The sequence below is a fragment of the Malaclemys terrapin genome, chromosome 6, assembly GCF_027887155.1.
Source record: "Malaclemys terrapin pileata isolate rMalTer1 chromosome 6, rMalTer1.hap1, whole genome shotgun sequence".
Taxonomy (NCBI): domain Eukaryota; kingdom Metazoa; phylum Chordata; order Testudines; family Emydidae; genus Malaclemys; species Malaclemys terrapin.
This window is the reverse complement of record NC_071510.1, coordinates 120,864,646-120,877,928: the sequence shown is the minus strand read 5'-3', so window position 1 is coordinate 120,877,928 and position 13,283 is coordinate 120,864,646. Positions and strand designations below refer to the sequence as shown.

General features: G+C 39.8%; 1 protein-coding gene across 5 annotated transcripts in view; it reads left to right on the top strand.

Moving 5' to 3' along the window:
- Nucleotides 1-13,283, top strand: part of KATNAL2 (katanin catalytic subunit A1 like 2) — a 50,405-nt gene that overhangs the window by 18,750 nt on the left and 18,372 nt on the right. For 4 of the 5 annotated variants that reach the window (XM_054031309.1, XM_054031306.1, XM_054031308.1 and 1 more), the window contains exons 6-12: nt 989-1,087; nt 1,644-1,742; nt 2,708-2,785; nt 3,820-3,918; nt 4,468-4,531; nt 5,804-5,922; nt 12,001-12,092. In XM_054031309.1, coding sequence (XP_053887284.1) covers nt 989-1,087; nt 1,644-1,742; nt 2,708-2,785; nt 3,820-3,918; nt 4,468-4,531; nt 5,804-5,922; nt 12,001-12,092 — 650 coding nt within the window. The remainder of the gene's footprint in view (nt 1-988; nt 1,088-1,643; nt 1,743-2,707; nt 2,786-3,819; nt 3,919-4,467; nt 4,532-5,803; nt 5,923-12,000; nt 12,093-13,283) is intronic. The other variant, XM_054031310.1, reaches the window with a different exon arrangement.

Here is a 13,283-nt window from a genome sequence, read left to right as displayed (position 1 = left end):
GCACAGCGAGGAAATAGAGGAAAAGAACATCTCACATTGGACCTAATCCATCAGCAAATGAAGTCAACCGGTATCTTTCCATTAATTTCAGTGGGCTTAAGGATTGGTCCCATAGTGCTAGAGATAAGGAAGTTTACAGACCAAGGAAGGTCAAATAAGATGTCCAGTCTCAGTCATAAACACATTCACACAACCCAGTCTAACACATTTGAGTTTTGAGTTTGTAAGTGTAATTTGTCACTGTGGTCTTTTGCTCTTTGGGATCGAGTCTGGCAGGGCTGCTGACCATGATGCTTTGCTATTAACTATGTGTTAAGGTGAAGTAAGTCAAGGGAAGCAGGAACACCAGACTGGTGGCCAGGCAGAACTCTGTGCCTAGCATGATTCTTGAGGCATTGAGTAGGTGGCAGAGATTGTTTTCTTAAAATCCTTGGACACGTTTCTGTGTTAAGGGCTGGATCTCATGCCTGACCCTGCTGTCACTTTTTTGTAAGTGCAGCAATTTAGTACACAGCAGTAGCACTAGTCATGGATAGATGTTGGAGTAACTTAAAATCCTAAAATGGCCCATCATTTGCATTTAAACAGATGCACTGCTCATTCTCTACCTCCTCTTCCAGTCACATCTGTTATACCTTCTGTACCCCAGTGCTCAGTTCATGGTGCTCATAGAGGTTTCTTCTCATTGCTGAGCACTATGCTGATTTCTCCATACTACATAGAAAACTCTCTGCAGAGGAAACGAGTGAATGCTAAGTGCTAGAGCTGTGGCTCTGAATTGCTTTCAACAGCTAGCCAGATTGAGACCTAAAGACGCACATAATAATGTTACATACTAACATCAGGCATTATTGGTACAAGTTCAGTGGAATATAAAAGGTCAGCTGAAAAATCTTACCATCTGGGCATGTGTGAAGGACTACAGGAAAGTCTAACACTCAACTGCTTGGAAAGAAATTATGTTTTTCTAAAACTGATTTTTCTTTAGGAGAATGACAATACAGTTACTCGGGAGCAAGCTGATTTTGGTTTAAATGTGTCAGCAATCAACAGAGGTGGTGGAGGAGAAAGCACTCACCCAAGAAGGGTCAGTAGAAACTTTCTATGCACAAAACACATCTACGTGTATGAAGAAAAACAAAGAAGTTGTACACGAAGGTTTGAGATGACTCTTCTGTACATTTACTTCTTCTGTGTGGCTGTCTGAGGTCTCCCATGTGTTTGCTGGTGGACTGTAACTTTTATCCTTAGCCCATTATTTTGCATAGTTAGTGTACTCTGTATAGAACTAAGGAACAATGTAGAAATAGACTAGAAAAGTCCAACTCCTAATAGTAAAAATGGAAGCTGAATGTATAATTTTTTTTCTGCTGCTTGAAAGTGGTGGACAGATCGTTTTGTAGTTAAAGCACAGCACTGAGAGTTGAGACACCTGGGTTCTTTCCCCACTGCTACCATTGACTTCTTGGGCAATTGTCAATGGGGATTCTTGGGCAGAATTTGGGCTGTTGCCTTTTGTAGTTGGAGAGCTGTCATCCTGTTAAGCTTGCTTTGTACTATGTAATTCCTGAAGTTTTAACTGTAGAATCAGATACTTTATTTAGATAGGATAAAGCCTATTACATCATTCTTTTTTCTTTCAGGGCCAAATAATTGACTTCCGTGGGATGATCCAAGATGCTATCAAAGGCGCATCAAATGAAGTAGCCTCCAACAGCCTTAATTGTGATCCAGATCCTTCAGTAAGGGATTATTATTTCCATCTAACAAAATTAACTTTAGAAGTAACTACGTATTGAACTGTGCAATGGGGAACAAAAGTAAAATAAAATACCATAATTGACGTGGTCCCAACTTCCAAGTTAGTAAAGAAGGGTTTGAATTTCTGAAGTAGCTTATGTCCTTGCTGAAAAATCAATGAATTGACACCAACACTAGTCTAATCTGTTGACATTATTTACTTCCCGAACAGGGATGTTTGTGGCAAATACAAATCACATCTTATAATTCACAAATGTAGCACAATTTTCAGAGCTCCACAAAACAGATCTGGGTGAAATCCTTGCCCCTGACTTCAGTAGGGACAGACTATTTCCCTCTGTGTTCACGTTCCAGCCAGCAGTTTCTTCTGTCTCCAAATTTATGGCAAGGTACTGATGTCTCTCTATCTTAGCCCTTCCCCAGGACACTAAAATCTTTGGGGTAGAGGTTTTCGGTCAAGGCCACCGCTGCCTGCCACAAGCCAAAGCCACCAGCAAAATCACCCCTTCTCACCCAGTCTGGGGCTGCCTGTTACACTTGAAAGGAACTTCATCCTTTAAAACAGCACATGAGAAAGTGTGATAACAGTCGTTTATATTCCTCAAGGGCCTTAATCCCTGCAAGTCAGGTTCTGCCATCCTTATGCTGAGATAAATAGAACTGTTTGTGGAGTAAGGGAGCTACCTGCTGTGCGTAAGGGTGGCAGAATCCAGCCCTGAGTCATAACTTCACCCATTAGGACTTAGGGAGATCTCCTATAATGGCTTACTCTTAGAAGAGCTATGGGGGCATCTAAAATATGACTTAATTCAGTGTCATTGTTATTATTTGTACCTTTAACATTTTTTGCCTCACCGTGTTACTGTTTTGAAACTGCTTCATAATTTGTATTAAAAATTTACTGAAATAAATTGTTGACATCCACTTACTACTTCTGTCTTTTTAGGAACGATTGTTAAAACCTCTGAGTGCTTTTATTGGCATGAGTGGTGAGATGAGAGAACTTGCAACAGTTATAAGCAGAGTAAGATTGGATCTTCATTTCAGTCATTTAGAGAGTATGGTTACTGTAGGTATCTGAGAATGCTGTTGGTTTCTTTTTGTTGGTAAGGTACCAGGCCAGTTTTTTTTTTTCCTGGTGTATCTCCATTAAAATTTTATCAATGATAAATTAGACCCAATGTGTTTCCCTTTCTCGCATGTAATGATGCTAGAAAAGCTTTTTTCCTGGCCTAGAACACACAGAAATAATTTAGATCACTCATCCTCATGGGGCTGAGGGGTATACTGACCACTCCATGCTGTTGGAGCTGTACTGACAAGACCAGCATTGTGTTTCCCTATGTCCTTTCTATAGAAACCGCACATTAGTCAGCTGTAAGGAAAACCTTTAATATATTACCAAGATGGCTGAAGAAGTCAGTGACATGGATTAAGACTCTGATTCAGCAATGTGGTCCCAATTAAGTCCCCAACGAATTATATTAAGGATGCGATTTTCCTTTTTACGCAAAAATTCATCTGTGGAACGCACTGCCACAAAATATTATTGAGGCCCAGATCTTAGAAGGATTTAAATGGATTAGATAATTTGATGAATTGAATGAAATTATCTGAATGAACTCTTCAGGGCACAGACTAATTATTATATAGAATGTTCTCCCTGGGTAGATTATTCCATAATTATCCATTAAGAGTTTCTTACACCTTGCTCTGAATTATCTGATACTAGCCACTGTTGAAGAGATGGATCATTGGTCTCATCCACTATGGCCATTCCTGTGCTCCCCTTAAAGCCAATGGCAAATCTCCATTGGCTTCAATGAGAGCCAGCCATCAATAGTGTTTTTCCTGGGAATTACTATTGTGTGTCTCCAGTGCTTCCCTTTTGTGAGCTAACAGTTACGAGCCTATACTGTACATTAAACAGTTTGTATCACTTAATATCACTAGTACTTCACATCTTGGTATAAGTGGGCTGTTTTGCTACTTCCGGGTTTATTATATTTGTACAGGAAAACATTATTTTTTCTAAAAAAGATCAAATGTGCATTGCAGGACATTTATCTTCATAATCCAAACATAAAGTGGGATGACATTATTGGACTTGATGCAGCCAAGCGGTTAGTCAAGGAAGCAGTTGTGTATCCTATAAGGGTAAGGCTCTAAATAGCTTTGAGAAAACTAGTACTGGACACCATTTCTGTACATTATCATGGTCAAAATATCACCAGCTAGTTAACATTTTCCTTGTAAAGTGCTGTCCCATACCTCTGATTGTATCTGTCCTTTTCTGAATGCAATTCCTAGTCAGCAAATGGAATTTAAGTTGACACCTCATGTAACTTTTCATATACAAATACGCCGCTGCTGGATAGAAAAAACCCAGTCCGTTAGTACTTATTCTGTGGGAATTTTGACTAAAGAAAAGCTGCCAGACACATCATGCTATAGGAAAATGAATTACTGAAGAGAATAGCAACCTATATCCATTTATACAAAGTAAAAACATGAAAAATACATTTAAAATAGATTTCATCTGGTTAAATGTAGCATTTTGTATGGTAAAATCTATTGTGTAATTCTTTTATTTTTCCTCTCTTCTAGTTTGCTAGATTTCCTGCATGTACAGGATTGTTGCAAAAAATGGCATTTTTACTCAGATTTTATATTTTTAATCTTTGAATTGCTCTTTTGTTTCCATAGTACCCACAGCTGTTTACAGGGATTCTCTCCCCTTGGAAAGGATTATTACTATATGGTCCTCCAGGTAGGTATAGTTTTATACTATAAATAAAGGTGTATCTACATATATTGCTATTTTTGTTTCTATCCAAACATGAATTATAAATGCATTTTTATAAGAGCTTCATGCTGATTTGATCCAATATACTAATATAACAAATTTACTTGGTGACATCGAGTTTAGCCCTTCGATCTACCTCTTGCCACATCCAGAGTTCCTACAACTCTAGGATATTTCTACACCTAAATCCTCCCTCCAACCAACACTCTTGACTCCAAGTGTAATCAGAGCAGTCGTATGCTTCGGAGGTCATGTCAATTTTGTATTGTTGCTCCATTTGCCATAGTTGCCAATAGTCCTAATTTGGCTGGAACTGACCTTCAAAGAAATCTGGCTTGGACTATCCCTTCCTGGAAAAATGTCCCAGCTGCCTCTCTTCTTCATTTAGGAGTTAGTTTTGAAAATGTTGTTGGTCTCCTGCTAGCAGGGATGGAGGCTGTCCTGCACCACAACACTTCTGCAGTCTCTTCAAATGCTCTGACTGTCTAGACTGCTCTCCACACGATCTCTGTCACCCTCACAGGCACCACTGGAAAGTTGCCTAGACACCGATGGCTGGTCTACACTGAAAACTTTCATCCGCATGCAAAATCCACAGCCCTGAGAGAGACAGTTATGCTGACCTAACCTCTGGTATAGATAATACTAGGAAGATTTTTTTCCATAGACCTAGCTATCGCCTCTCAGGGAGAGGAATTAATTACAGCAACAGGAGAACTCCTCCCATTGCTGTAGCAAGTGTCTACACTGTAGTGTTTTTAGTGTAGACATAACCTGAGAGCATCTGGGGAGTCTGTAGAACTATTAGTGTGTTAGACAAGCTGCTACCTGCCCCCAGTGAAACAGTGTTGGATCTGGTCTTGTATGTGCTTGCATTTATTTGCCACAAGACAGCCCATTGAGGTGCTCTGATCATCTCAATGTATAGTACCTCAGAAACTGTTTGAATGTATTTGTCAATAGTGCTGTGACTTGAAGTCCTGCTTTACCTGCTTTTCTCCAAATAGTTCTAATTGCATTTCCACTCTTCATGAGTCTGACCAAGTGGGTATTCATCCACGACAGCTCATGCTCCAATACATCTGTTAGTCTTAAAGGTGCCACAGGACTCTCTGTTGCGATTTCCACTCTTGCTGTCCATGTTCATTTTCTGACTAGTAAGATGATGAAGGGAGTTATTCCTACGTTTACATTTTATTTAGTCAGAGTGGATTTCCTCATCCCTGTTGCTTGTAGGTACTGGAAAGACTCTGCTTGCTAAGGCTGTTGCCACTGAGTGCAATACAACTTTCTTCAACATTTCAGCGTCCACTATTGTCAGCAAATGGCGTGGTGATTCAGAAAAACTTGTCCGGGTAAGAATTATCATCTTCATATTCTTTGTACTCTAACAGGTGTCATGTAACTAGCTGGAGAATAGGTGTTTTTTAATGGATTGAGCACTGAACTGTGAGCCAGGAAATGCTGAGTGGTTCCTCTGATATTGATACCCTCTGAAATCTTGGGCAAGTGATTTCATTCTCTGTTCCAATTTCCCCTTCTGTCAAATGGGAATATTATTACTTTTATGAAGTTGTTGTATTGACTGGATTTGTGGGTATGTTTCAGCTCTGTAAAGTAAGATGAACCAGATCTCCCCAGCACTCAAAGATTTTTGACACATTAGATCCCAGGCAGGCATACTAAATTTTGAGATCTACTGGCAGTAAGACCTCAGTGCGCCCCACCCCCTACAATGTTCGGGTTTCAATTCCTTTCTGATTGCGATCAGCTGAGGAGCTCCCTCTGGGAATGGCAGCTGTCATGGTCTGTTCCAGACTCTGCCACTGTGACCCAAAGACCGCTTGATGCCAGCTGGCATAGGGCACAGAGGTACATCAGGATAAAGAGATCTCCTGGGTTCACCAAAAGGGGTCATGTAAGGTTATGTACTGAAAGCCTGCGTCACACTGATCATCATAACCATTGTGAGTTGTATGTATAGAAAATATGTGAGGAGTTATGTGTATATGCTGAAAAATATGTTCTCTAGACCTTATAGTTAAAGGCAGGTCACCCTAAGGCAGTGGTTTTCAACCAGGGCTATGTGTACCCTTGGGGTTACTCAGACGTCTTCCAGGGGGAACATCAACTCATCTAGATATTTGCCAAATTTTGCAATATGCTACATAAAAAGTAGGGTTGTCTAGCAAATAAAAAAATTAAGTGTGATTAATCACGCGATTAAAAAAATTAATCATGATTAATTGCGTGATTAAACAATAATAGAAAACCATTTATTTAAATATTTTTGGATGTTTTCTACATTTTCAAATATATTGATTTCAATTACAACACAGAATACAAAGTTTACAGTGCTCGCTTTATATTTATTTTTTACTACAAATATTTGTACTGTAAAAAAGAAAAAATAAATAGTATTTTTCAATTCACCTAATACAAGTACTGTAGGGCAATCTCTTTATCATGAAAGTTGAACTACAAATATAGAATTATGTAAAAAAAAATAACTGCATTTAAAAATAAAACAATGCAAAACTTTAGAGTCTACAAGTCCACTCAATCCTACTTCTAGTTCAGCCAATCGCTCAGACAAACAAATGTGTTCACATTTGCAGGAGATAATGCTGCCCGCTTCTTGTTTACCTGAAAGGGAGAACAGGCATTCACATGGCACTGTTGTAGCCAGCGACGCAAGATATTTACGTGCCTGATGCAGTAAAGATGCTTATGTCCCTTCATGCTTCACCCACCATTCCAGAGGACATGCTTCCACGCTGATGATGGGTTCTGCTCGATAACAATCCAAAGCAGAGTGGACTGACGCACGTTCATTTTCATCATCTGAGTCAGATGCCACCAACAAAAGGTTGATTTTCTTTTTTGGTGGTTCAGGTTCTGTAGTTTCCGCATCGGAGTGTTGCTCTTTTAAGACTTCTGAAAACATGCTCCACACCTCGTCCCTTTCAGATTTTGGACGGCACTTCAGATTCTTAAACCTTGAGTCGAGTGCTGTAGCTATCTTTAGAAATCTCACTTTGGTACCTTCTTTGCATTTTGTCAAATCTACTTTGAAAGTGTTCTTAAAACGAACAACATGTGCTGGGTTGTCATCTGAGACTGCCATAACCAGAGCCAGCTCCAGGCACCAGCTAAGGAAGCAGGTGGTTGGGGCGGCCAATACAAAGGGGCAGCACCCCGTCCGCTATTGGGGCGGCACATCCAGGTCTTTGGCTGGAATTCAGCGGCGGTTCCTTCAGTCCCTCTCTTCCTCTTTGAGTTGCCACCGAAGTGCCGCCGATGTGGAAGAGAGGGAGCGAAGGACCCACCGCTGAACTGCCGCTGAAGAATGGAGCAGCACGAATGAGCTGCTGCCGATCGTTTTTTGTTTGTTTTTTTGTGGGTTTTTTTTTTCGCCGCTTGGGGCAGCAGAGAAGCTGGAGCCGGCCCTGGCCATAACACAAAATATATGGCAGAATGCAGTTAAAACAGAGCAGGAGATGTACAGTTCTCCCAAGGAGTTTAATCACAAATTTAATTAATGCATTATTTTTTTAACGAGCGTCATCAGCATGGAAGCATGTCTTCTGGAATGGTAGCCAAAGCATGAAGGCACATACGAATGTTTAGCATATCTGGCACATAAATACCATGCAATCCCGGCTACAACAGTGTCATGCGAACACCTGTTCTCATTTTCAGGTGACGTTGTGAGGTGTCATTCCATATTCTTTATGAAAATATGCTTATGATATTCATATGACATAAATGAGATATACTTTATGCAAATGGCTCATGTCAGATATCATTGGAAAGGTTATGATTTACTAAATGTGATTATCCTATTTGTGTGCATGTATAATTTCTGTATCCGAAATTAGGAATATTGACTATGTATCTGTATTTCAACTATGCTACTTTGGGTGACGCCTACTGCTAACGCTTCAGGTACAACCATGGAAAAGCCAGACAGGGCGGATGGCTCATCAACAAGGACAATGGACTGTAAAAGAGCTTAGTCTTCCTGTGAATGTGTGGATTAGCCTGTGAAGGATGGCTACAAGGGCCCTACAGAGGCATGTAATCATGTCACCCGAGACTGGAACCCATCTTGAATTTTGTACTTTTCCACAAGAAGCTAGGGGTGGTCAAACTAGGAAACAAAGGCTCCCGCCTTATGCAAATCCTATTTAAGCGTGGGGAGTGAGGTAATCCAGGTCATCAGTTCTCCCCTGCTACCTCACCCAAGATGACTGCTGGAAACAACTAAGACTGAACTGGGGGAAAGAACTGGGCCGAGGCTGGAAGGGCGTCTGGCCAGTAAAGAAGATTATTAGAACCATATTTAGGTGAGAACTTGCATGTAACCAGTTTCTTTAGTGTATTAAATTTAGTTTGCCTGTTCTGTTTTATTTTCTTAGTAATCTGCCTTGTTCTGTCTGCTACCCCCTTAACTACTGAAAATACACCTGTTAATAAATTTATTTCTGATTTACAACTGGGTTACACATAACCCAGTTTATGTGATTTCTAACTGGGGGAGTGAGAAGTTGTGTACAACCTCCTCCACATTGAGAGAAGAAGCGAATTTCATAATATATCTTTGGGTCTGTACTCCAAGGGAGATGGACGTCTGAGTGCTGGAGCAAGTCCCCTAAGCTGAGTCTTCCCAGAGGTGATCTGCAGCTGGGTGTGGCCCTGCCTGTGTGTGTGTTAGAGGAGGTTTTAAAAGCCTGGCTCAGCAAGACAGGTTAAAGGGGGTCCATGCTGGCAGAACAGATAGACTCAGTGGTATCACAGCACATCAGATGACTTCCCAAGGGGTCCAACCCATAACAGTAAATAAGAAGCAGGCAGCATTATCTCCTGTAAATGTAAACAAACTTGTTTGTCTTAGTGATTGGCTGAACAAGAAGTAGGACTGAGTGGACTTGTAGGCCCTAAAGTTTTTAACATGGTTTTGTTTTTGAGTGCAGTTATGTAACAAAAAAAATCTACATTTGTAAGTTGCACTTTCACAATAGAGATTGCAATACAGTTACTTGTATGAGGTGAATTGAAAAATACTATTTCTTTCATTTATCATTTTTACGGGACAAATATTTGTAATAAAAATAAAATAAAGTGAGCACTGTACAGTTTGTATTATGTGTTGTAAATTGAAATCAAATATTTGAAAATGTAGAAAAGCATCCAAAATATTTAATACATTTCAGTTGGTATTCTACTGTTTAACAGTGCGATTAAAACTGTGATTAATCATGATTAATTTTTTTGGAGTTAATCACGTGAGTTAACGGCAATTAATCGACAGCCCTAATAAAAAGCACTAGCGAAGACAGTACAAACTAAAATTTCATAGACAGTGATTTGTTTTGTATTGCTCTGTATACAGTATACTGAAATGTAAGTACAATATTTATATTCCAATTTGATTTATTTTATAATTCTATGGTAAAAATGAGAAAGGATGCAATTCTCAGTAATAGTGTGCTGAGACTCTTTTGTATTTTTATATCTGATTTTGTAAGTTTTTAAGTAAGGTGAAACTTGGGGGTACACAAGACAAATCAGATTCTTGAAAAGGGTATAGTAGTTTGGAAAAGTTGAGAGCCACTGCTCTAAGGTAGTATGCCTTGAGATAAACTTCTCCTGCCAGTAGGTGAGACAGACTTATCTTCCTGATGGACCACTGCTTATTGTGTGTCTTAAAATAGAAGTGTATTAGCATATTGAGTCAAATGCTAACAAAGAGCTTGTGGAAGCTTCAGAGGAAATTAACAGGAAGAGTTAAACCACAAGAGTGGGGGACAACCTGTTTTCAGGTCTGGTCTTGTCTGTCTGAGGGTGCAGAGAGGAGCCTTGGCATGCTTCAGACTGTGAAGACAATCTGCCAGCAGCCTTGATCTTATGAAAGGGGGAACTCAGCCTTCCTGTTTGAAAATGCTAGGAAAAGGACTGGGGTAAGCTATTCTATAGGAGACTGGGGAATGTCTTGTGAGTTAGTTTAGGCTCTAGAAAGAATGTTATGATTTGTCAGCCTTTATTTGCCAGAAGCTGGGAATGGGCGACAGGGAATGGATCACTTGATGATACTTGTTCTGTTCATTCCCTCTGGGGCACCTGGCATTGGTCACTGTCGGAAGACAGGATACTGGCAAGATGGACCATTGGTCTGACCCAGTATGACCGTTCTTATGTTTTAAATGTAAGCATTTGTTTCCAATATTCTCACTCTATCACTTGAATCTCTGTTTTTTGATGATAAACTTATTCCTATTTCACTATAAATATATCTAAGTGCTGTATGTTAAGCGGATTGGTGATCCTTCGAGGAATCTAATAAGCTGGTGTGCTGTTTCTTTGGGAATAGAGAATCTGAAAGCTTAGTGACTGTTCAGTAGATCAGGGACTGGGGACTCCAGAGGCAGTTTGTGTGTGCCTATCACTAACCTGCACGTTGAGAGGGAGGTCTGGAAGTTAGTGCTCGTGTTGCCAGAGGATGGGGGAGTCGTGTTGATCCATAACCGTCACAGACAAAACTTCCTCATGCTAAGGGCATGTGGTAGCAAGGTGCCTTACCACCCTGGGTACCTCTGGGAAGTATCACAGCCATCACTACAGTTGCTTGTGGCACTTTACTGGCACATAAAAGTCCCTACAATCGTAAGCCTAAATTAGACCTAACACAGTCATGGGGTAACAAAAACAGGAAATGTGGAGGCAGATTCATTACAGCAATTCAGGATTCCGACAAGAAATTTAGCATTAGGGACTGGCAAATATTTTTCTTCTTTTACTGTTGCGCCATTTGTTTTTTTTCTCAAATTCTTATTTAAAAAAAAATCACAAAAATTCCAGTGAAAGAAACTAACACCATTCTGTTGATTAGAATAATGTTCTCATCAGGAAAAATAAAAGAATTACTTTATTCTGATTAAGAGAATATTGTTTGTTTTCTTCATTGGAATTGTTTTGATTTTTTTTTTTAAATAAGGATTTGAGCGGGGGGGGGGGGAACAAATGGAGCAGCAATAAAAGAAGAAAAATATTTAATTTCTGGTAACATTTTAGGATTTCCCCAGAATCCTTCGATGGAATCCTTTTCTTCTATCCCATTATTCTCCATGTACTTGGCTAGGATTTAGAGGGAAAGATTTAAATGTAAAGACAGAAAAGTGTGTGTGTGTGTGTGTGTGTGTGTTTATCTCTCCTTTTATAAACCTTTCAGAATTAAGGAAGGACTCTGGGCCCCTCTACCAAGTCAGAACATTTATTCCATTTCCCCACCCCACCCCACCCCTGCCCCAAAAGGTTTTTGTGATGTGTGCACTGATTTGTATCATTATCTAGCTTTTGTATCAATAGCCCTTATCGCCTTTTTGCTTGCCACAGTTGTTAATTCTGTTTTGTGGATTCTTTTCTTTGAACAGGTGTTATTTGAACTTGCCCGATATCATGCTCCCTCCACAATTTTCTTGGATGAGCTGGAGTCGGTAATGAGTCAGAGAGGCAATCATCCTGGGTAATTGACGACTTAGCTTGTGAAGCTTCAAAATAATACTTTTTTAAAAACTAATTTATATTCAATAAGTGCTTTGATTGGGTGCCAATCAACACTTACCAGTGCACTGAGCCTGTTACCATTAGTTCAAATAAGGCCTGCACCTACTCCGTGAACTTCAATAGATGCATGATTGGGCCCCTAGAAAGACCTATAATTTAGATCCCATTGACGGAATAACTATTTTGAGTTGTATTTTAACTGTAATAATTTTTTTTTAGATTTAATTTTTTTAAAATAACTTTTCTTTAAGCCCATTTTCAACCTGTAAGGCTCATGCCTGAATAATTCCAACAATAATCCACTATGAATCCATAGATATTAGCATAAGGGGTGGCACAGAAGAACGCATGACGAGCAGAGTGGGGTTAACTGGGATATGTTGGCCCAGGAAGAATATGAGTAGGAGAGGGGTACAAGAATGCAGTTATGAATGTCCTTTAAAATAAGAAGCTTGGACTGGAGGATGGGGAAACAGTGAAAGGATTCACAGAGGAAAATGAGAAGATGACCTTTGACAGCAACCTTTTGGATGGACTAATTGGGGGTGACTGGGTGAGAGACAGTAAGGCCAGAGAGGAGGCAGTTGCATTACTGTGTAAAGGAATTACTATGGGCAGGGTTTGTAGCAGCGAGAATGAAGCAACATTAATACTGCCATCCATGACAATACATACAGTTAAAGTTTAAGAAAAATCAGAAAACTGATGGGATTGGAGGCAAAAACAACTTATAGATGTCGTTTTTATTACAGTATATGCATAGGGTGCCCTTTACAGAGGTTTCTAGATGCTTTGCATACCATGCCCAGGTGTTTATATGTCCTCATAAAGAATGTATACAGTACACTGCATTATAAAGATGCAAATTGTAATCATTGCCAATTAATGGCTATAAATTATAGGCCAGCTTTTGCCCTCATACTTTCTTTTATAATTCTCCCTGACTCCAGTGAGTGATGGATCGAAGTGGGGTACATCTCCAAGAATGAGGTTATTTTATTAAATATTGATATAGCACCATATGTCAAGATGACACTTTACAGAAAAAGGACCCGATACCTGAACTGCAGAGCATACACTCTAGGTTTTCTTAGGGCTTGATCTTGCTAGGTGCTGAGCACTTCGGACCCCAGGCCTCAGTCCAGCAAAG